We start from the raw sequence: 22,301 nt of genomic DNA, 5'->3' as shown, positions 1-22,301 counted from the left end.
ACATGGTAGTAAAATATTATATCACATCTACAGGACATCACAGAACAGTCTCCACAGACTTCAACATTCATGTTGCCACTACCACGCTGACAAGGAATTCCTCATGGAATTCTAGGTGGGTCAGAGAATTTGTGTGGCTCAATACGTTTACACCTAACCATCTTTCAGTGAATTGAAAAAATCTGTTGTGGTTACAGAGAGAAATTCTATTTTTCACTAAAAGATTTGATCTACTTCTAGAGATGTACCCCTTGATAAAATAATGCTGAGATACATTACCCCTGACACTCAGCTCTTCTATGTTATTTTTGAGTCTAGGACCTATCCTTGTTAAATCCAGTTCATGCTTTTCATTCTTTAACTGAATGTGTGTAAAAATCTGATACAATCCCTTTATTTTCTCCTTCTTAAAACTCGTCTCTCCTTCAGTATCAAGATGCTTCATCCACTTTTTAACTTCCCCACTTCTTGAACCATTACACCCTGGATAGCTGCCACTCCCATTTTCAAGATCACTTCTCCCGCCCTGAAGCATCTCCTCATCTATAGTGCAGCTTCACCCACCACTATATCCTTCTTGGATGTCCACAACCATGAACACGTCTTCTCTGATTCCCTATCATACTGAAGAGTGACACTTAAAATACCCGAGTCAATCTAGGGAGTAACATGGAGGTCTCCCCTCCCTGAAATCCCACCTATGTTAGCAGCTACTAAGTTCTGCTTCTATTTTCTTACTATTTCTAAAGTCACTCTCTTTTCTTCATTTCACTGTCTCAGCCTTAACTCAGACTCATATCTTTATTCTGCTGCTACAGAGAGGTCTTTCAAATTGAAACCTAGTCATGTGTCTCCTCCATGACTCCAATTATTCTTTGCCGTTTTTGGGAGAAAGCCTACCCTCCACAGCACAGCACAGCACCAGGTCCAAAAGTCAGACTCCTGTTCCCTTCTCCAACCTTGTCTCTTGCGATAAGCATTTCACTCTAACTATATGTATTCTTCCTATGTACTCTGCTTTCTCTGGCCTCTGGGACTCCATAGATGCTTTTCTTTGCTGACAACATCACTACTTTCCCAATCAAGGCACACTGGTAATAATTACTAGCTGATCTGCTCATGAAGGTAAAATATATGACCTTTAACTTCTAGAGCATGAAGTTAAAATACAACCGCCAGCTGCCCCTGCAGGTAGGTGTGGTCACATGACAAGTTGTAGCCAAAGGAAAATAAACATAAATGTAGTTCACCATTTCTAGGATTGACACTGGAAAAATCCCTCTTAAAATCATTCGCTTTCTTCTCCTTCCTGCTGGCTACATACCTATTCAGAGCGTAACATTCAAAGGAAGGCACTGAAAACAGAAGAGCTTCTCTCAACCTGGATTCCCTGAACACCTGCACATGAAAATGCTGGCTGTGAATTAGAGATGTGTATGCTGGATTCTGTGTCCGTATCAAACAGCTAGTAAAAGCCACTGAAAGTTTGAGGTTATCTGTTGTAGCAGTTGCCATCTTTGCTGTCTAGACATCATCAGCCAAGCCTCTATTAATATCAGGCTCAAATTTCTAACTTCTTCACCCTTTTTCATCAAACTTCTAACATTTTGCATCGATTATTCCCTGAGTCTCACAGTCTGGCTGGTTTTCCTCCAGATGTGTTTCAAGGCCACCTTACTTATCATGATTACAATTGTCTTTATATGCTGTACTCCTTCCCAACTCTATACTAGAGAATTTGAAAGTAACACTGTGTTTTCATATCTGCATCCTGTGCCCAGCTGGCAGTCAGAAGTAGTTGTGTAAATAAACAAACAGATGAATGAGTAAAGGAATTGGGATTTGTCATACTACAAATGTGAAGGCCCAAAAGTGGTATGATGAAAGCTCATAAAACAATGAAAGACATGCAGAGAGGCTGAACGGAAACTTTTAAAATTAATCCCTAGAAAAGCAGAAATAAAAAGAAGGTGGTAAATATTGAAAAAAGGATTTTAAAGATATAAACAAAAGAAGGCTTGACTGAGAAGTTAGTAAATTTGAACTTCTTAAATTTAAGAAATGATGGGAAATATTTTGAAAATTACAAAACTTACTAAAGTTTTGCTCTTAATATGTCTCTTTGACAGATTCCTGAAGGACAGAATTTAAAGTATCTCTTTTATAATAATATGAAAATCACTGGTTAGTGTCTGTGTTTCTGAGGATCAAACCTAGGACCAGTACATGCAAGAAAAGTGCCCTATCACTGAGCTACATCTCTAGTCCCTTTAAAGTCATTACTTAAATGTGTTATAATGATGCTGCCTCATCTTCTACCAGCTAACGTCCAATAGCCATTTACCTAGGTGCTCCAATCTGATGTGTATTAGCATCTATCATGTTTATTTCTTTGTTTGGCTTTTTTTTTAAGACAAAAGTGTCTTGCTATGTTGCCCAGACTGATACATATTGAATGCCCAGACTCAAGTAATCCTCCCACTTCAGTCTCACAAATAACTGGAATTACACACCAGCACCACCTCCCCCGCTTGCCTTAGCATTAGAGCACCTATGCAGAGTCCAAAACCATAGGTTACTGACCATAGTGAAGTCAAAGAACAATCCAAAACCTTCCAGGGCATTCTTCCGAGATCCATTGCCCACCTACACTGCATTCTCATGCATGCCAAGGAAGAACTATTAGGAAGACCATGTGTGACTTATAGAAATATCAGCATTCTCACTTTACCTCTAGACCTTTTTCTTTCCCACACCTGGGAAAACTCACATAAAGGAATAAGTTAAACTAATCAAAAAGTTGGGCTGCTTCAGTGACTTCTATTTACTCTATCAAAACTTACTCTTAAACTCCGTATCATAAATGAGCACTGGGCCCTGTTCATCCTTGACCTTTCCATTGCTTTCACTGGCTTGAGACATTTAACTTTCATTTGAAAAGGTATGACGGATCTAAAGGGAGCTAAAACAGAAAACAGACATTTTCCTCCTACAGAAACAATACCTAACCTTTAACTCAGAACTCCACTCTGAAAGATTTAAAAGAGCACACTCACCTGTAGCTGGGATATAGTTAAAGGGTATCGAAATAATATCCAGGTAACGCCTTCACTGCAAGGTGGGATAGTAAGCGAGCCTTCATAGACCCAGTAATCTCGCAGCAGAGGGTCTATGCATCCACGTGGACATGTCATAAAAAGGCAAATTGATTAGCAATAATCTGGGATACTCCAACAATTTTCAAAATTACAAACTGTCCAAATGACGCTTCTCAGAAGGATATAGTTTTTAAGTTAGCACTTCATGTAAGTATTCTCAAACTAATCATGGAAAAAATTTATAAAAAATATGATGAATCTTCTATCTACTTACAGTGATTTCTATCAATAGGTTACTATGCACATCCACGAGGTTTAATTAATTTATGAAGAATATATTCATCTTTGTGCTTTTATTTTATTACAGGATTTGCCTCACTGATTAATGTCTAATATTTATTGAACTACTTGCCAGGTACTGTTTTGAGCATTATACATTAATTCATTTAATCTTCATAACAAATTAATGTAATAGATATTATTACTAGCCTCATTTTATAGATGGGGAAAATGAATCACATAGAGAGTTAGTAACCTGCCTAAGGCCACTCAGAGAATAACACACAGAGCCAAGATTTGAACCCACAGAATTTGGCTTCAAAATACACACATTTTTGAAGAGAGGGTCTTGGTATGTAGTTCAGGCTGGCCTTGAACTGACTGTGTAGCCCAGGACGGCCTTGAATCTGTGGCAATGCTCTTGCCTTAATTTCTTGAGTGCTAGGACTACAGGCATGTGCCATCATGCATGGCCAAAGGCTACATTTTAACCTTTTGGTTGTAGCTCCCTCTTTATTGCTTCTTCAGCAGCAAAATATTGAAATCATAATGTGACAAGAGAAAATAAATTATTCTTATGAAATTATTTAGCTCTGCGTTAGAGAAATTCATGATTAAATACAGTGGGTAAATGTTTTTGCAAATGACAGAAACTGACTGATTTAAAAGCAACTAAATACGGAAAGGATAATACATAATGTATCAGCCCATTTGTTTTTGTTTGAAGCACTATGAAACAGCACATAATTCAGACAGAGAAATGTGAAGACAAATTTTGTATAAAACTACCTGAATTCCAAGTTACACTGCAAGTATTTTATATACAATTACCTGTCATAAACACAATTAGAATAGTACCTAAAACAATAATAGTCTATAAATGCTTATAAAATTGTATATAAAGTTTATTTCACACTGGAGATTAATAAGTAATTCACTAATCAACCTTAGAGGTGTATTAAGGTTATTTTATCATGCTGGTACTTTACAAAGAGATAGCAATTTTTACAGATGACAATCCTAAAAAAGGTATTTGTGGATTAATGGAACTGATGACAGAGTGTTTCTTTACTGTTTACTCCAGTATTTAGAATAACCTGAAACTGATACTTGCTACAGAGAATATAAATTATACAGAAACTTTACTAATTGTATATTCTGAGGGAAACAGTACGGTTATACCCATAGTTAAAACTCAATCAGATAAATGCTTACCTGGTAATAAAGTGTTAGGGTTAAAGCAGGGTATTGTTTTGGACTTCCCCTTAAAAAAGAAAAAAAATTGACTCTATGTTAATGTAAAATTTATAAATTTGTAAACAATTTCTAGCACTAAATATCTAAATTGAAACCTTTTTTGGAACGGCCTTATCAAGTACCCTAGATTTACAGCCGTATCATTGTGTCTTCTCACCAGAGCAAGGTTGCTTGGCTTCAACAATTACTACTCTAAGTATGGCTATTTTCTTTACTACTGTAATTCCATTTCCCCTATAATTTTTGGAGTACAATTTATAATTGGTGTTTACCTCGCCTGTATCAACGACTTTCACACGTGCAGCGCAGTCACACCTAAGACTTGGGCTGAAAGGTTGGGGTAACACACTTGAACCCTCACTCAGGCCATCTTATGAAATGATTTCTTTTCACTTGACCTGCTTGGATCTCAGCTCTTACCTCTTTAGCTTTGTAACCTAGCTCCCAATTTGTCATTTTGTGCCATTGGCTGTAGTAATTCATCATTAGTATCTACTCTGGGTGCTCTTCTCATCCAGAACTGAAGATCCGAAACTCAGATATGAATGTTTTATAGAAGACAAAACCACTCACCTGCCCATGAACAATCAGGTTCAATATGGGCACAGAAGGTTCTGCTTATAAGAGCTTAGCTTCTCAGCGATGATAGCCGTATCACTGCAGGATCGCACTGATCTAAATCCCCTTCTCAAGGATATTATCTTATGAATTATGTACACTTGTCCTATTATTATTATTATTGCTATTATTATTAAGCATAAGTACTTAGGTTTAAAAATTGTATTGGTTTAGTTTAAACAATTTTGCTACCATAAGTAATCCAGAAAGATTAACTCTGCAGGCCTGGGTAGACCAAACCGACTATATTCCAAATGTGATCTGTTTTCAAGAACAGCCTTTGCCTGGTTCTCAGAAGATAACGCCTGAAAACCACTGGAATATTCTACCCCATAAGTGTGTTTTTTATCCCTGAGGCCTTGGGTCATGCTGTATTTCTGGTGAACTCCTAAGGTTGCATGCCTACCCGCGAGCTACGATGCACCAGTTTGACCAGGCAGATTTATCCTGACAATGAGATTTATGGATGCACAGTCTTAATGGGGTGTGGAGGAGGGAGCCGAAGCGTGAGGAGCTAAGGGTAGTTAGGCAGGTACAACACACGTGCATGGATGATCTCTGATAAAATTTCCACACATCAAAGCTTGGGTGAGCTTCCCTGGTTGGCAGCACTCCATAGGAACTGTGACACATCGCTGCTGGGAGAACTGGGCCATCCCCATGACACCACGCTGCTCCTGCGAGCTTCCTCCAGGTTTCCCCTAGAACAGTCCCACGTGACTTTCCCTTTTGCTGATTTTTGATCTTCACCCTTGAGCTGTGTTAAACTACAGCCATAGTATGGTAGCTTTTCTGAGTCCTGTGTGTTCTTGTAGAGAATTATCAAGCATGCAGGTGGTCTCAGGGGCCTCTTACAAAACTCTGTTTCTATTTTCCTTTAAATAGTGACTTACCTTATACTGAATATCCTGCAGGATCTCAGTCACAGCCTTCAGGCCAACATGTTCCTTCCCTATCTGAAATATATAAAGCATCAAGCACAAACATAGCATTTTTAAATGTTTAGCTTTTACTCAAAATAACCACTAGAACCAAAGCTCCAGACCACCTGAATGTATTTCTTGGGGAATTAAATGACCTTTCTGGTGATATCCAGGTCAACATCTATAGAGGTAAAATTGTAACAGTACAAAAAAGTATTAACTATGACACCCAAGGATCCTAAAGTAAGCTTGCCACTTACGGATATCACTCACTGTACATTCTATTATGTACCAAATCATAAAAGACTGCTACATCAAAATGTCAAGGATATTTTTAAACTAGAACTACTTGGTATATATCCAAAATCTTGCAATCTTACCTTTGGCCCTATAAAATGCTATTAAGTTGAATTTTTTTTATTAACTCAGAGAAGTTTGTATGTTGATTTCACATGTTAAAGTTATCTAAATCAAGATATTTCTTAATTATCACTGGCAATAATTCATTTTAATTAAGTTTATTGGTATATTTTAGGTATATATAATGATCACATTTGTCACAGGGAATTTGTATGTGTACATGATGTAACTTGATTTTCCCTCTCCCCCTTCCCTCCCTTCAATCCCTCTTCCGTTCCATATTTACAAAAGTTTTCTCTCCATTTTTCTCCTTCTTTTCTCAGTTTTTCCTTTTCCTTCCTTCCCTTTCCCCTCTCTGATTTCCAACCCCATCTGAGCATTTCCTTCCTATTTCACAATATCTACTATACATTTTGGTATCGCTGGTAATCCATAGCTACCTTTTTATTCTTAAATAAGTAAGAATATGGTACCATAGGGGAAAACAGCAAGACAATATGAAGGGAGTGTACTGATCTAAGAATAAATAGGCAATACCATGCCGAACGTTGTAGGTCACTCAACTGATAGATCAACTGATCTATCCCAAATAGAATGGAAAACCATTAAAGGATTACAGACCAAAATATATGCACATGTGATTTACATAGCCTTCTCTTTTAAAATATCACGTAGTTTTAGAGTACAGAATTCTCCAAAGAAATTTGAGACTTGAAAAATTTTTCATCTTTAGCATTCTTGAGTTTTAAATTTTAACCACCATTTGATTCCCACTTTTCAACTCTCAATGGCCTATGGCAATGGAGAAGAGTTAAGAGCATCTATTACTTAAGATAAATAATTACTGTTGCTCTTAGCTTTTTCTCTCCCACATACAGAAGGTTAGAGCAGATGTCAACATGCACACATTCTCCAATTTTCTTAATTTTATCTAAGTGAGAAATACACAAGGAAAAAGGAAAAGACAGGAAACATTAAAAGGCAGGGCAGTCACTTCAATGTAAGCAGGATTTTTGCTATTTTCTAAATGTTTTCATTCCTGAGATAGGCTCTGAAGCAAAAACTTAATCTTCTGAAGTTAAAAAAATACTGACTACAAATGTACCCACTTGATAATATTAGATTGCAGGCAGAAGCCTTCGCCTGAATTTCAGGATAAATGAAATCTCCTTGTTTTAGTGGCTTAACCAAAGGTAACATTTGCATGCCTAGAAGTCTAGTTGTAATCTGTTTCCATTTCACACACTTGCTGTCAGATTACATTCTCTAGAAAGAGTCCACATCTGAACACTGTAAGGCTACATCACATAGCAGTTTAGGAATGAACTCCCTACGTTAGATTGCCTGTATTCTAATCTTGGATTATCACCCTTACTCTGCCACTTTTTCCTGGGTGATCTTAGGCAAGTTTACTTAAACATTATGTTCTTCCTCATCTTCACAATAAGGAGAAAAAAGTGATAGAGTTGAAGATAGACCAAATATAATAGAACTCAAAACGGTGCACCTGTCACTTTCCTTTCCTTCTTTGCCACATTTTTAGTTGAAGAGGTTAGAAAACCCAAGCATAGATGACAGTCAACTGCTGAAATCCTTAATTTACCAGTTAAGGTAAAGACACAAGGTGATGCCAAGAATCCACCAGGATGATGAGGCCCATTACTTTCTTACCTCTTACCTCTGGAATTTAAGCCATGTAGTACCTGTATTTCTTGACTTCTAGCTTACTTCTAACCTTATTGTCCTCTGTGCTGCCCGGACACAGAAAGATCACTGTCTCTCCCACCACCTTCTTGTCTATGTTAAGCCCTGCAGGTCTGTCCCAGGCCACATCTCTCTCAGGCCCATCCAGTAGACATCAGGTGGTCTCCAGGGGAGAATGAAAGATGTAGTCATGTTCAGCTGTCACCTTAAATCTGATACTGCCCCACACGCACAGGGCTGTCCTCTGAGTGGACTCTCCCCATCTCATGCCATCACGCCTTTCTTATCACTTACCCACCAGTCACTTGCTCAAAGGTATCACCCCCTACTGTCATTCTGGCGGGTGTAAGCCTCTTTGGAGATGACCTGTCCCATTCCTGGCTTAAGTCTCCACGTCTCGCAATCCATGGAGTTTAGCTCCATTCCTCCTCAACAGGCCAGTCCTGTGACCACACCCTCCCTGCATTTGCTTTCATTCTGAAAACTTCAATTCTAAGACATCATTCTCTCTGACCACACTTTCTCATTATGCAACCCTCTCCTGCTCTGTTCCTTTTTTTTTTTAAACAATCATCAAGAACCAAAGCTCTCAGGCCCCTCTTGTCTTTGTTCCTTACTCCTGGCTAGACTGAAGGATATCACTCCTACCACTCTGGAATCTTCAGTCTGCTTGTCTTCCTAAATCATCGGCATTGTGAAGGGTCAACACAATGATTTGCTAGAAATGTTCTACTCCTCTCCAGAACAATCCATTGATCACTGTCCTGTATAATCTGTGACATCCAGATTATTTCTGACTGCTGTCTATCATCATCCCTTCCTGGCTACTTCAAAGCCCAACCCCACATCCATATTTTCCTTATTTTGTAAATGTATGTCTCAGAGGTGTAAAGGTCATCTGACGTGAACTCCCCTAACTTCCTGCTTTTCTCCACTTTGTGCTCACCTTTCCTGCTGGCCCTCTATCTCAGAGAAAGGGCAGAGCTCTCCTTTCCAAGTTAGTCCATCTACGTAAACTCTGTATCCGATGCCCTCTCATCTTCTGTGGGACTTTTCTATGTTTGCTACACCTTTTTTTCTCAAGATTTTTAAACTCTATATACTCTTATCCTAGCTCTTCTTGTACAGATTGAAAACACAAGATCTCAGATCTCAAAATCGCCTGGTTCCTCCCACTTCTGTCATTCCTCCCTTCCGTGAAATCCCTGGCAAGAGCAGTCCACACCCGGCCCCCAACTTCCTCTCTGCAGTTTCCCCAGATCTGGCCCAACGGCAGCCCCTGGGGTGGGTTTCAGCCCCGCTCCACTCTGCTTCGTCTAACACCTTAATTATTTTATAAAATTCTTTTCTCACAGTTTCTGTAATAAATTACTGTCTCCTGAGAAAAGCATTTTCACCTAAATACCCCAATTTTTCCTCATAGCAAACAAAGGTGACACAGCCTGTTCCTGGAAGCACTGATGTTAGGTCCAAGGCTGAGTTCTTAGTCTAGGGCTCTAAGTGTCCAGGTCACCTGTTACACACGAAGGCCCAGTAAGTGGAAACACTAAATTATATCTCATTTGATTCACAAATATTTATTTTCAGTCCCAAAAATGAAATTAACTTGTTCTGATCCCTTCTATATAATTTCTTTATTCTACTCTTGTTCTTTAATATTGAAATATTGCCTTCTACCACCTCAACTTCTCCAATCTAATCATGTTAACTTTTTCAGGTTATAAAATTTATCTTTAAAAGTTGTTTCTTCAATAGAATAAAGATGATCAAAATGTACAATTAAAACATTTGCATTAATATTTTTATTCCATTCTATTTATTTAACACAATAATAACAGAAGGAATGTAAGGCAACATCCATAAAAAAGACATGAAATGAACAGGGAGAAAATTCATTTTAAAATGCTCAAGATTTGCTTTTAAATTCCATAGCATGTGCCATACTTTCTAAACTTTGATGTTAAAATATTAAAGAGGCTAAAAACAGATAGTTACTTTCACATATCAATAAAGAAACACTTTATAGCTATAAAATTATGTAATTAAAACATACAGAAAATTTTGTGTGATTACAACATTCTCAATATAAATGCTATAAAGCACATATCTAAAAGGTCCCAGTGCCCGACTCTTCTTGAAAAATTAACTGAAGACCACTTGGCTAACGTTACTGCTCTAATCCAAGGTCATTCAAAAGTAGCCAGCCACCATACAGAGATGGAGTTCTGGTTTTCAGTCTTTAGTGCTAATATTAAATTGCTGTATCTACAACCACTTGACCTCTCTTGTCCTTGTCTTCTCTCATATAAGACCATGGGACAGAGATGGGGGGATAAAATTTCCAGTGTATTTTTCATCTCTAAATCTTTTACCACATCAAGTAGATGAAAAGACAAAGATTCACCTTAAGAATGGGAGGAAATTTTTACCATTGTAAGCACATGGTCTACTTTTGTAAATTCAACTAAATTTACATAATATCCTTTGCCCACCACCAACCTTGAATCTAAATTTCACATTGGTTAGATCTACCATGGTCTTTGACACTTTTTTTTAAATCAGTGTTTTCTATAAGACATTTCAAATCTTCTTTGAATAAAAATTATTAACAACAAAGAGCTAAAGTCATCCCCTACATGATTATATTATTGATTTTTTTCTTATATTTTGTAGTAAGCCAGAGTCTAAAAACATTTTGTGAAATTCTTTTTCATAAATACAATGAACTCTGCTTTCAGGAGGCATTTACCAAACCACTTCTTCAAAGACCTTGAATGCTACTCTGAAGCAAATTTCTAATAAGTAAATGAACAATTTTCTACTAACAAATAAGGCTGCACCTTTAGGAACTACAAAGATCAAGTTGTCTATTTTTAAATTACCAGGGAACTCGGCATATGTGTATAATTTTACCTCTAAGTAATAAAATAGAACTAAAAAGTATTGTACAAAATGACTTAAAAATAAGCATCTCTAAACAATTCCAAATCATAGCAGAGCATTTACCTGCACGAACAAGGCAATGATGGCGATGCCGTGTGGCTTTCCTACAGCCTCATCGATGCTGCCGAACAGCGTGGAGTTCCAGTGGATCAGGTGGAGCTGGTGGGAACAGCACACAGATCACATGACTTACTGCGCCACTCTTCCAAGAAACAAAGACATATTCACCACCTTCCCTCGGTCTACATGGCTCATATGCAACAAAAGGATTAGATGTACCCAGGGACTACTACCTTAAGAGGCATTTTCTGTAGGAGTTCTTTGCTTATTTCTAAAGAAAGCAATGGGTCCCTGCCTCCTGAGTTCAAGTATGGTGCCTCACAGATTCTGTATCCATTTAGCTATCTTTCATTAAATGTCATCCCCTCCAGATCTCAGTGGGACAATTCACAACCAGGTCTGAACAAAAACACTAGAACTCACTACCAAAGGACTAGTGCCTGCATAAACAAATTCTGCAGCATATGTTATGTCTATCAGGAAATGTACAAAGCCAGTCTCAAAGCCTGGAAACTATTTTACCTCTCTAAGAATATCCACAGATATCATAGTCTTAAAAATGCTCCATTTTTAAAGCCATAGGACAATAATGAATGCTGATGTAAATCTCTAAAATAAGGCCATTTCCTGCGCTAGAGATAAAAGTTTGTCTGTAAAGAAATGACAAACAATGCTCAGAGGAGTCCCTAACTCCTAGTCTCATAAAGCTTTGCAGCTTTCAAGTTTATCTAGAATATGCACTTGCTTCCATAGCACTGATAAATACAAAAAGCTGAATTCAGTTCCTTCATTAAGAATCAAATGGCAGCTGAGGTTCTTAGTATGACAGTACCTAGTGAAAATGTTCTGCCCACAATGCTATCTTCCTGATTACAGCTTTTAATCAAGTTAAAATTCCTACCATCTTACACTGTCCCACTTTTTAAAATTACTTTATAACCGAACAAAACAGACAAAATTCAATCACTGGGTATTAATCATCCCGACTGCTAAAAACTTGATTTTTTTTTTCCCCCACTGAGTCTATCCAAGTAGAACTTGAGATTATAAAATTGACCACTAGAGGGAGGCAATAAAGTCAAGAATACAAGCTAACCTCAGACAAGAAGGTATCCAAGGGCAGGCTGTAAAATATTCTCGTGTACTGTATCCAACCAGTAAATTTTAACTGTTAAGGCACGGCATTTAAGAAAACAATGTTCTTGCAAAATTGGTCAAAAAAATTTAGGCACTAACTGTTGCTTTCAATAAACCAACAGACATCAGCTGTACAATTATCCCAACTATCCTTGTATCTAATAATCTGAACAACTAATTTGAAGACAATAATATGCAATGTAACAACCATTGTTAATTCCTACCATCTTGTTTAGTGAAGTGCAGCATCATTTCTAATTTTTTATTATTTTTTATTCTCTTTAATGGTTTGATTAATCTTGCATTCTTACATCTGGTAATCTGAGCAACTTTGTTGAAGATAACAATATGTAATATGACAACCACTATTAATTCCTATCATCTTGTTTTGAAATTCTGTATCGTTTTTATTGTTTTTGTGTTGTTTTGTTTTTCTCTTAATTGATACTAATAGACAGTCTCATTGTAATCATTCCTTCTCTGGCCAAAGCAGTATCACAGAAGTCCCAGTGGTACAGATAAAAACACAGCTTTTCTAAATCAACAAAAAAGGCCAAAGCCCAGGGCTGACTATTTTTATTCAAAAAATTACAAAAGTCAAACCTACATTTTTCTTCTCACAGAAATATTATAAGGCACTTTTTTAAAATTAAAAATTAACAAGCAAAGCACAGTTTTCCCCACTCCTTGCAATTCTGCATCACTTGCACCTCTTCTTCAAAAACTGCTTCACATAGTTTTTGTTTTAAAAAACATGAAGGCCTTGACTCCTTAAGTGTGCACTCTGCATGGTGACATATGCATGATTCAAAGACTACAGTGTAGGAAAGAAGTCAATGTTGTATTAGAGAAACTTAAACACATCATCCGACCAAGGTCCACACCGACAGTAATTAGGTTGATAGGAGATTATCTTTGACATGAGACTAAAAGGGCTGTGTACCTCTGTCTTCTTCCTAATAACCCATAAATACAACCTAACCTTGGGAAAAAGCGTAACAAAACTCATGAGGAGCACTCTACAGAATACCCGGCCCACAACCCTTCAAAACCAATGAGGTCATCAGGAGCAGGGAAAGCCCCCTAAAAAGTCAGACTAGAAGCACCTGGCGGGGGGGGGGCGCCACTAACTGCAATGTGATGTCATGGATGAGTTCCTGAACATAAGAAGGGTATTAGATAAAAATTAAGGTTATATGACTAGAACATACATTTAATAATGTGTTGATATTAGCCCATTCATTATAACAAATATACATTGTTAATCCAAGATGTTAATAGGAAAACTTGGGCACGGAATTTTTGAGAATTTTCTATGCTGTCTTTATAACTTTCTGTAAAGCTAAAATTGCTCTAAAGATAGTTAATTTTTAAAAAGAAGAGAAAGGAAAAAAAATTTTAAATGCTGGCACTTCAGCTAACCCAAGCTAAAAAGGATGACAGAAGCCTCATTGGTCTCTGCAGCCCCATGTCTAGCACAATAATTCAAAACCAAAGCAGCAAGAGAACCTCTACCTCATGCTGTTCCCGCCACCTGAGACCCTCTCAGGCCCAGGGGCCCAGGAAGGGGAGATTCCCTCCCATTGTCAACAAGTGACCCATATGTTTAAGATGAAGCTCTACCCTGGTACTGCAAAGCTCTCTTCTCTTGAAGATGCTCAAATGAAACCTCTAGAAAATGGTTGATATGAGTACGAGGCACATTGCCAACACATTCTGGAAACTGGCCAACCTGTCAGTGTCACCTCATAGAAACCCAGATGCCTGATCGACAGGCACAAAACAGTCAACACTTCTATTGCGTCTCAGCTTTAGCTCACTCTGCTCCCCAGGCCTTTAACTCTTCCATCTGGATTAATTTTCAAGGACCACTATTATGATGTGTCACAGACTGCATGAGTTAGACAACAAGAATTTATTTTCTCAAAGTTCTGGAGGCTGGAAGTCTTAGATGAAGCAGTCAGCAGGATTAGTGTCATCAGAGCCCTCTTCGCTTGGCTTGCACATGGCTGTTCTTGTATCTTCACATGGTCTCCTTTCTGTGAGTGTCTATGCTCTAACCTCCTTTCTTACGAGCACTCCAGTGACATTGGATCAGGCCTGCCCATATGAACTCTGCCCCATTAATTACCTCTAAAAAGATGCTATCTCCAAATATACTTGTATTCTGATACAATGCAGGTTAGGACTTTAACACATGGATTTGTAAAGGACACAATCTAGTTCACGTGCAGTTTTATTTATTTTTGGGGAGTTGCTGGAAACTGAACTCAGAGCCCTGCATATATGAGGCAAGGGCTCCACCTCTAAGCAGCACGTCTAGGCCCCCATTCAGATCGTAACACTATGTATCTGCAGGGAGCCAGCTTAAGCAGGTTGCAGCCATTCTGAGTTGTAGCTGCCATGACTTCCCCTGAATAACCCTGGCCTGTTCAATCACAAAGCTTCCCAGAATGCTACCAATACACAAAACCATTCAGTGGTGTGTGGAGCTTTATGTCTAGATCTTGGCACTGTCAGCATCAGGAATGTGTCAAGCATCTTTGATATTAGCTTAAGGTAAAGCTGGTACATTGCAGCTAAATGGTGTCACTTTTGACCTGACCACTACAGAAACCCTTCTCTCTGACCAAAGTCATAGGACCCACCAGTATTTCTGCCATCCTTTATCATGATTCTATCTGTAAATCTCCAATAAAGATTATACTCTGCATAATCCTGGTTCTGTCTGCCTCTTTCTTCGGTCTCAAATCTCTTCCACCTACAGCAGTCAAGTTCTTTTACCAGATTTTCCCAGAGTGTCACCTCTTCTGACCTCCCAGTCACAATAAAGTTTGTTTGGATCTCAAAGTAGTTTAATCATTCAAATCTGCTCCTCTTCTCCCATAGCCCTTTCTTTAGACCTATAATTTTATCGCACTTTGCTTTACATTAGTGTTGCTTCTATCTCATAAAGCAAAGCCACACAGGTGGGAAAATTCTCAGCACATATAAAAAACTAAGCTTGTGAGTAGCTAGAAAATATTTAAGTCTGGCAATGCCAAGACATGAGGCTCCAAAAGTGGAGGGGTCAAAGTGCACAGAGCTTTAAAGTCTGTCATAACTCTGGGAAACACCAAAGCAACACACTACTGCAATGAGTTTGATTTCCTGCGCTGCCTAAAACCAAATAAACTACCCCATAACAGGTTTTTCTTCAGGGGTCCTTTCGACAATACTGGGGATGGACTGGAGGCTGCCGTAAGGTAGGTAGTTGACATAGAAGTTCCAGCTGACAAACTGTGATAGGGACATGTGATGATTAGTTTTATGTATCAACACGTATAGAATAAAGAACTCAGTTCTTTGATCCAACACCAACCTACAGGTTGCTCTGCAGGTATTTTTAGATGTGGTTAGCATTGAAATCAACAGACTTGCAGTAAAACAAATTACCTCCAAAATGTAAGTGAACCTTGCCCAATCAGTTGAAAAGCTGAAGAGCAAACACTGACAGCCCTCAAAGGAGAAGGAACTGTCTTCATAGTGTAAGATAAAAATTCACCTGTGCTTACAATCTTCTAAGTCAAATTACAACATCAACTTCTATATCAATTTCTCACAGCCTGCTGTGTAGATTTTGGACTTGCCAGGGCTCACAATCACATGAACCAGTTCCTCTATGTAAATCCCAATCTTTCCAGTCTCTTTCTCTCTCTCTTCATGTCCCTTTCCATCTGCCTCTCCCTCTCCCTTTGGCTGCTTTTCTGGGAGAAGCTTGACATAAGAGAGGTTGTATAAACAAAACAGTACGGAGACCAATGGAGGTTTAAGTCTGAAGAAGACTAGTAATGATGGGAATAAAAAGAAAGAACTCTAACAAAGTGACAATATCTGATACATAGTAAGACTATTTCAATTTTTCTATGCTTCATAAAGTACACAATAATTCAGTAGTTCCCCTTTATCAATGATTTAGCTTTCCATAGTTAAAATTATTTGCAGTCAAAATACTAAGTGGATAATTACAGAATAAAGAATTCATAAGCTATAAATAATTTTATCATGGTATGCTGTTATAACTTCTATTTTATTAAAAATTACTGTAAATATCTCATTGTGCTTAATTTATAAATTAAAGTATATATGTACAGGAGAAAAACATAGTACATACAAGACTTGGTACTGTCCATGGTTTCAGGCACCTACTGGAGGTCCTGGAAAATGCCCGCTCTGACAGGGGAGGACCACCACTAGTGAAGACGGTGATGCACGAACATAATTTATCCAAAGTATACATATTAAGGGTATCTGCTCTGAAGTTTGCTTCAATGTAGGCTGTTAAACAAAGATTCCTGGAGACAAATATGCTCGACTCAAAAAGCATACAACAGTACTAGGGATATGGCTTACAAAACAATGAAGCAGCCTGCTGAGTGCAAGAAGGTGCAGCAGTCTCTCCCAGTCATCTTTCCAACTGGCTCCCGAGAAGTCCAGGAAGATGGCTGCTATCAGCAGAGCGGCCTCCAAAGACTCACTTCAAAGCCTGGCAGTACAGGCATGCTCTGGGGCATGTCTCCTCTATGGCGAGTGCAGAACAGAGAGGCTGCACCTCAAAAGATTAAGTCTTAGAAGCAATGTGCTCTCAAAGAAAAGCTCTGAGCTGAGAAACACAGGTCTGAGAGGCTTATTTCAGTTCTGCAACTCCAGCTTGGTGAACTTCACAAATCACTAACTCTTTTGAGCACTCGTCTCTCTGCATCATAAACAGAGCTGTATCTTACAAGCTTGGCTACTGGTGCCTTTCTCTGTCTTCCCACAGTACTCTATTTCTATGTTGTAGTTACATTTTGGTGTCATTAGATTTCTTATCTATAGCCACCTGTTATGGTTTGTGTCTGTGTGTCCCCCCAAAGCCTCAGGCGGCCATGGGGCAGGCTTTTAGTTTGATTGATTATGGGTGTGAGAGCTGCACCCGCCCTGGGGTGGATAGATTGCATATGTAAGGGAGAGGAAGAGGCTGCTTGGGGCCATTTCCTGGCTTTTGTACTTCTGGCCATTTCCTCCCTTGTGTGTGTGCTTGTTGCTTTGCTGTGTTCTGCCGCCATGAGCTGTACCTCTCTGCCATGTGCCTCTCTGCCTTGTAACTTGCCAAGTATGGACTGAAACCTCCACAAACTGTAAGCGAAATAAACCTTTTCTTCCTTAATTTTGGGAGTCAGGTATTTTGTCACAGCAACAAGAGAAAAGTAACCAAGACACCACCAAGGGAAGGAGGCCGGAGGACGAAACTGGAGGGCGAAGAGCAGCTTGCCAGCTCATCTGGAAGACTAATCACATAAGTGCTGCTTGCTATCACCAAGGAGTCGAAAGGCTGCGCGGCATACTGTGAGTGTGGCCTAGACTCATTTCCTCAGTGCACGGTGCACGGCCCCCACACAGCACTCAGCTTGACCGAGGCCATCAGGAGACTGAACCTTCTTCACCTTGTAAACACGTCATGCAGCAGATGGCAGAGAGGCTGTCTTAGGCGGTTTGAACCCGAACTCCTACTACAGCCAAGAATGGTGGCTGAAAACAGGTAAGTAAGAACCTCTCAACTTGGGCGATCAGGAGCCTCCACACTCCCTTCTGTGGTTCTCTCTCAAAAGGCACAAGACTTTGACTTCCTTCTAACATGAGCAGAGAAGAAAGTGATTTTCTCAGCTAACAATTAAACCCAGTCTTCCTCACTCCTTCCCACTCCTCTCCCCACCCTCGCAAGCCTGAGGCCACGAAGGCCTCAATAGGAGCCCTGTGTTTCACAGAAGCAGTCCTTTCTCTGGCAACCTGACGACCATCATACTTCCTACTGAAAACTCAGACCACGGCATATCAACTGTAAAGCACCCTTTTATAGTTTTAGAGAAAATATTTGGCTGAGATTTTGCCGCAGGGCTCACAAATTCAAATTTCCTGCGACTGACTGCACAGCTTTACTATTAGTATCTGGAAAATGTTAATCTTAATATACTTAACTCACAGCAATAGATAAATTTGTCCAAAATTATGAAACTGTGACACTCCACAGCCTATAATCATTTATGTGTCAATGAGAAAAATAAGTCTGAAGATTTCATGGCAGCTTAACAGAAAGCTATCTTCAAGATAAATGAGGTTTATTATTAACATAAATAATGTGACAGCACTAAAGTACAAAAGAATGAATCATGAGGAATGGAAAAAGTAGTAAAAACTGAAAAGGCAATTATAACTCACAAATTTCTTTCTCCAGGCCTGTACACTCATACAAGTTTGCAAAATCTCCTATCTGCAAATGCTTCATGACATTTCCCTTCCAATGTCTTTTTACCACCTCAGGCTAAGTACTTCTACGACTGGTATCAACTCCCTTAGAAGGTGCCCTCTTGCTGACTGTTAATGGAACTCCCAAGCTCCCTGGCTTAGGAACATGGACCTTTCATCTCCAACTCCCCAAAGCCAGCTGCCCCCAAGTGATCTACATTACAAGGCCCAAATCAACTCTCTTGATCTCATCTTTTACCACATTTCCTCTGTTCAAAGACCTCTTGGGTTTTTTTAATTACCTAACTATATTAGGCTTTCATTTCTCTAACTCTATCCTTCCCCACCTAACTTTACCCCAAGTGCTCAAATAAGAGTGACCCTGACTCCTTACAATAGCCTCCCCATCCCATTTATGTTCCACTCACCTGCAATGCCTTTCTCCACACTAACCCAATGCCTATGCAATCCTACCTATCCTCTGAGGCTGTGACAGACATCTGACAGAAAGACAGACAGACAGGAGATGAAGACTGAAGAGTGAGGATAAGTGATGAGAGACGTGGAGGGGTGTGAAAGGAGGTGAAGAAAGAGATGCTAAGTTCCAGTCAATAAATACAAAGGAAAAAGAAGAGAAAAAACAGACAATCATGATTTCCAAGAGCATCTCATCAAAAGTAAAATACGTTCAGATTTAGATAGGAATTTCAACCTGTACCAGAACAGCCGAACTGATGTCCCTCCTAAAGAGACACAGAACTAGACCTACCTTGAGAAGAAAGAGCTAGAGGTGAAGCCTGGAGATAACACTAGAGAAAGGTGGCATCAAGCTACCTTGGCATCAAGCTAACTTGGATCATGTCTTGAGAGATGTGGACAGAGGGCTGAGGACTAGAGTGAGGAACCAGGTAATATCAACTATGCAGGAGGAAACTCAGAACATTCCAGAATGCCTTTAGGACAAATAAGAAAGCTGTCTAGCAGAAAGTGCGGTCATCAATAGTGTGAAGGCTAGAGTAGAAACAAAGCTGAAGTGGCTGTGGAGAAGCAAAGGAAAATGAGAAAACGACTTTTCCCTGGCACTACTCCTAAGATTACAGAGAAGGCAGATGTCATGCAGTGAAAGGCAAAAGGCAGCACACGAAGGCATTTGTGATAAAACTGGGGCAAGGCCACTCATCCTAGAAGGTGGTGATATTCTCAAAACACAGAAATCAGAAGGTAGCTCAAGTACTAAGTGACTTTTTAAAAAAGATAATCAGTATGCCCGAATTTAAGCAAAGTTCACCTTTGACTTTCAATATTCTTTCCATATATTTGTTTAACAGACCAAAGTAAAACCTGAAAAAAAAAAAAAATTACAGGCTGCTATCAATTTTGATAAATTATAAACATTTCAGGCAACCTATGAACTCAGATTTAACTGAAACTAAAAACCATCTTTCTCACAATCTATAATTCATTAGACTCTTTCTTCTGAGCTAAGCCACTAAATAGAAAGGATTCACAAAGGAAAAGGAGTCATCAAGACCGGGTCCTGATTTCTGCGTCGTGATTTTGCTAATTTGCTTTTCTCAGTCCCAAAATAATTCACCTTAGGAGAGTGGTAGCTGGTCTCCAGCAGATTTGGGGTTTTAGAAGCCAACTGTCTCACTCAAGCTCTAACATGCCCAAAATATGCACTGTCAAACCACTTGACATGAACTATAAAATTACTGATATTTTCTTTTTTTTTTTTGCTTTATTTTGTTTATGGCATTGGAGATTGAGCACAGGGCCTCACACATGATAGGTATGCAGAGCTATTAATTTTTTTAAATCTCAATTATCCTTATGATAATGGAGACTGAATGAAAGAAGATATTAAACATTTGAATAAAAAAAGAAATCAGGAATGAAATGTGTGGAGTAATAAATTGGAGCATTAAACAACTGGAAGATAGCTCACAAAGAAAGCTGCATTTCTCTTCAGATTCATTCTTAATTATATAAGCAGCCCATTCATCTGCAGATAAACCAAGAGTTACTGTGTACTATCTTCAGGTGGTGCTGCACTTTAAGATGTCATTGTTAATATATCATGTGGCTGTCATTTAGAGAAGGACATTCAAGGTGCAGACAGATATAATGGTGACAAAGCACTGTAGAGCACAGACTGGAATATGAATTATTTGAAATTCTATCTCTAGTTGTCACTTACTTGTTATGTTTGCCTGAACCTAATGATGTATCATCTTATATAGGTAAAAGAGCAACAAGAGAATGTGCTAGTGTGATTCAGAACAATTTCATCCATTAATACATTAATTCTAAAAGAGATCTGCAGTGTCCTTATGGTTCAGAATCTTTAATTTAAAAGGCACTAGTTCTGTGCAGTTTATAAAGATTACCTTTGAAAAAAAGAATGACTTCTTTGCTGATTAATTTCCTTTTGTTTAATATCACTGCCTTCTTAGGGACAGGGCATCCTAAGAATAGGGGGCTCTTCTCCAAAAAAAGCTTTACTTATGAAATTCTCTGAAAGATTCAAGAAGCCTTGTTGGAGTAGTCCTGTGGATCAAGGAAAGGAAAGGCTGCATAACTTTCAAATAATTTGCATTTAATATAAAGTCAGAAACAATTAAAGCTGAATCTTCAACACTGGTTTCCTGTTTTTTCCAGGAAATATCCTCTCTCTTCCTTTAAAAAAAAATCTGACTTGTGGATTATGGCTACAACAACATCGATATAACTTAAATTCTCTATACTTTATTGATTATAAAATATAGAAGGCAAAGGACAGAGACCATTAAAGGATCTTGGTGCTGTAGAATATAGGTCATTTATAAGTTGGATTTGTTCACTTTGTACAGTACATCAGTGAACATCCACAATACCTCCTTCCCATACCTGAATGACAGCCAAATTGACAAAATGGATCTGAAATAGTGGCAGCATTCCTCTAAACATCTATGGAGCACCAAAAGTATCAGGGGTTTTGCAGCACTGGAAACACAAAGAATTAAATCATTTCATGAAAGGCTCCAGAGTGTACATAAATAAAAATATAAATTATACAGCCCAATGGAAGAAAAAGACAAGTACAAAGGGTTAGTGTACAGTACAAATGATGGAAGATGCTGTGGGTATATGTTATTGATTTAACGAGCACTGAGGCTACATTCTCTGTCAGTCACTCTTCTTTACAAGTATCACTTCAGTCGATTCTCATTAACATCTTTAAAGAGGTAGAGTCTGTGACTATCATTACTATGGTTTATCCGCTCTGAAAATCACGTTGAAATTTGTTTGCCATTGTACTGGTTCTTAGGAAATAGGGCCTTTTGATCTCCCAAGACTGGATTAGTAACTTCTCTCTCATTAATGAGACAAAATACCCCATATCCAAAATTAAGGAAGGAAATGTTTATTTAGCTCATGGATTGTAGAGGTCTCAGTCCATAATCAGCTGGCTCTAAAGCAGGGGAGCATAGCAGAGAGGCACAAGTTCATGGCAGCAGAAGACAACAAAAGCAACAAGAACAGAAAGGCAGGTAACAAGCCTCTCTTCCTCCCTTATATTGTATGTAGGCTACCCACCCCAGGGAAGGTGTAGCACTCACGCAATCTGCATGCCCTCCTCTTGCACAGGATGAGGATGTTTACAAGGCGAGGACCC

The 22,301-nt window shown here is 38.8% G+C and overlaps 1 protein-coding gene across 1 annotated transcript in view; it reads right to left on the bottom strand.

The window, feature by feature from the left end:
* Positions 1 to 22,301, bottom strand: part of Ca8 (carbonic anhydrase VIII) — a gene marked incomplete at its 5' end in the record, with an annotated part of 96,795 nt that overhangs the window by 33,607 nt on the left and 40,887 nt on the right. The window contains 4 exon segments of the mRNA XM_013518186.1: positions 3,057 to 3,169; positions 4,593 to 4,641; positions 6,146 to 6,208; positions 11,246 to 11,341. Of these exon segments, the coding sequence (XP_013373640.1) occupies positions 3,057 to 3,169; positions 4,593 to 4,641; positions 6,146 to 6,208; positions 11,246 to 11,341 (321 nt within the window).

Source organism: Chinchilla lanigera, unplaced genomic scaffold (assembly GCF_000276665.1).
Source record: "Chinchilla lanigera isolate Chin_1 unplaced genomic scaffold, ChiLan1.0 scaffold00043, whole genome shotgun sequence".
NCBI lineage: Eukaryota > Metazoa > Chordata > Mammalia > Rodentia > Chinchillidae > Chinchilla > Chinchilla lanigera.
This window is presented reverse-complemented; position numbering and strand designations above follow the sequence as displayed.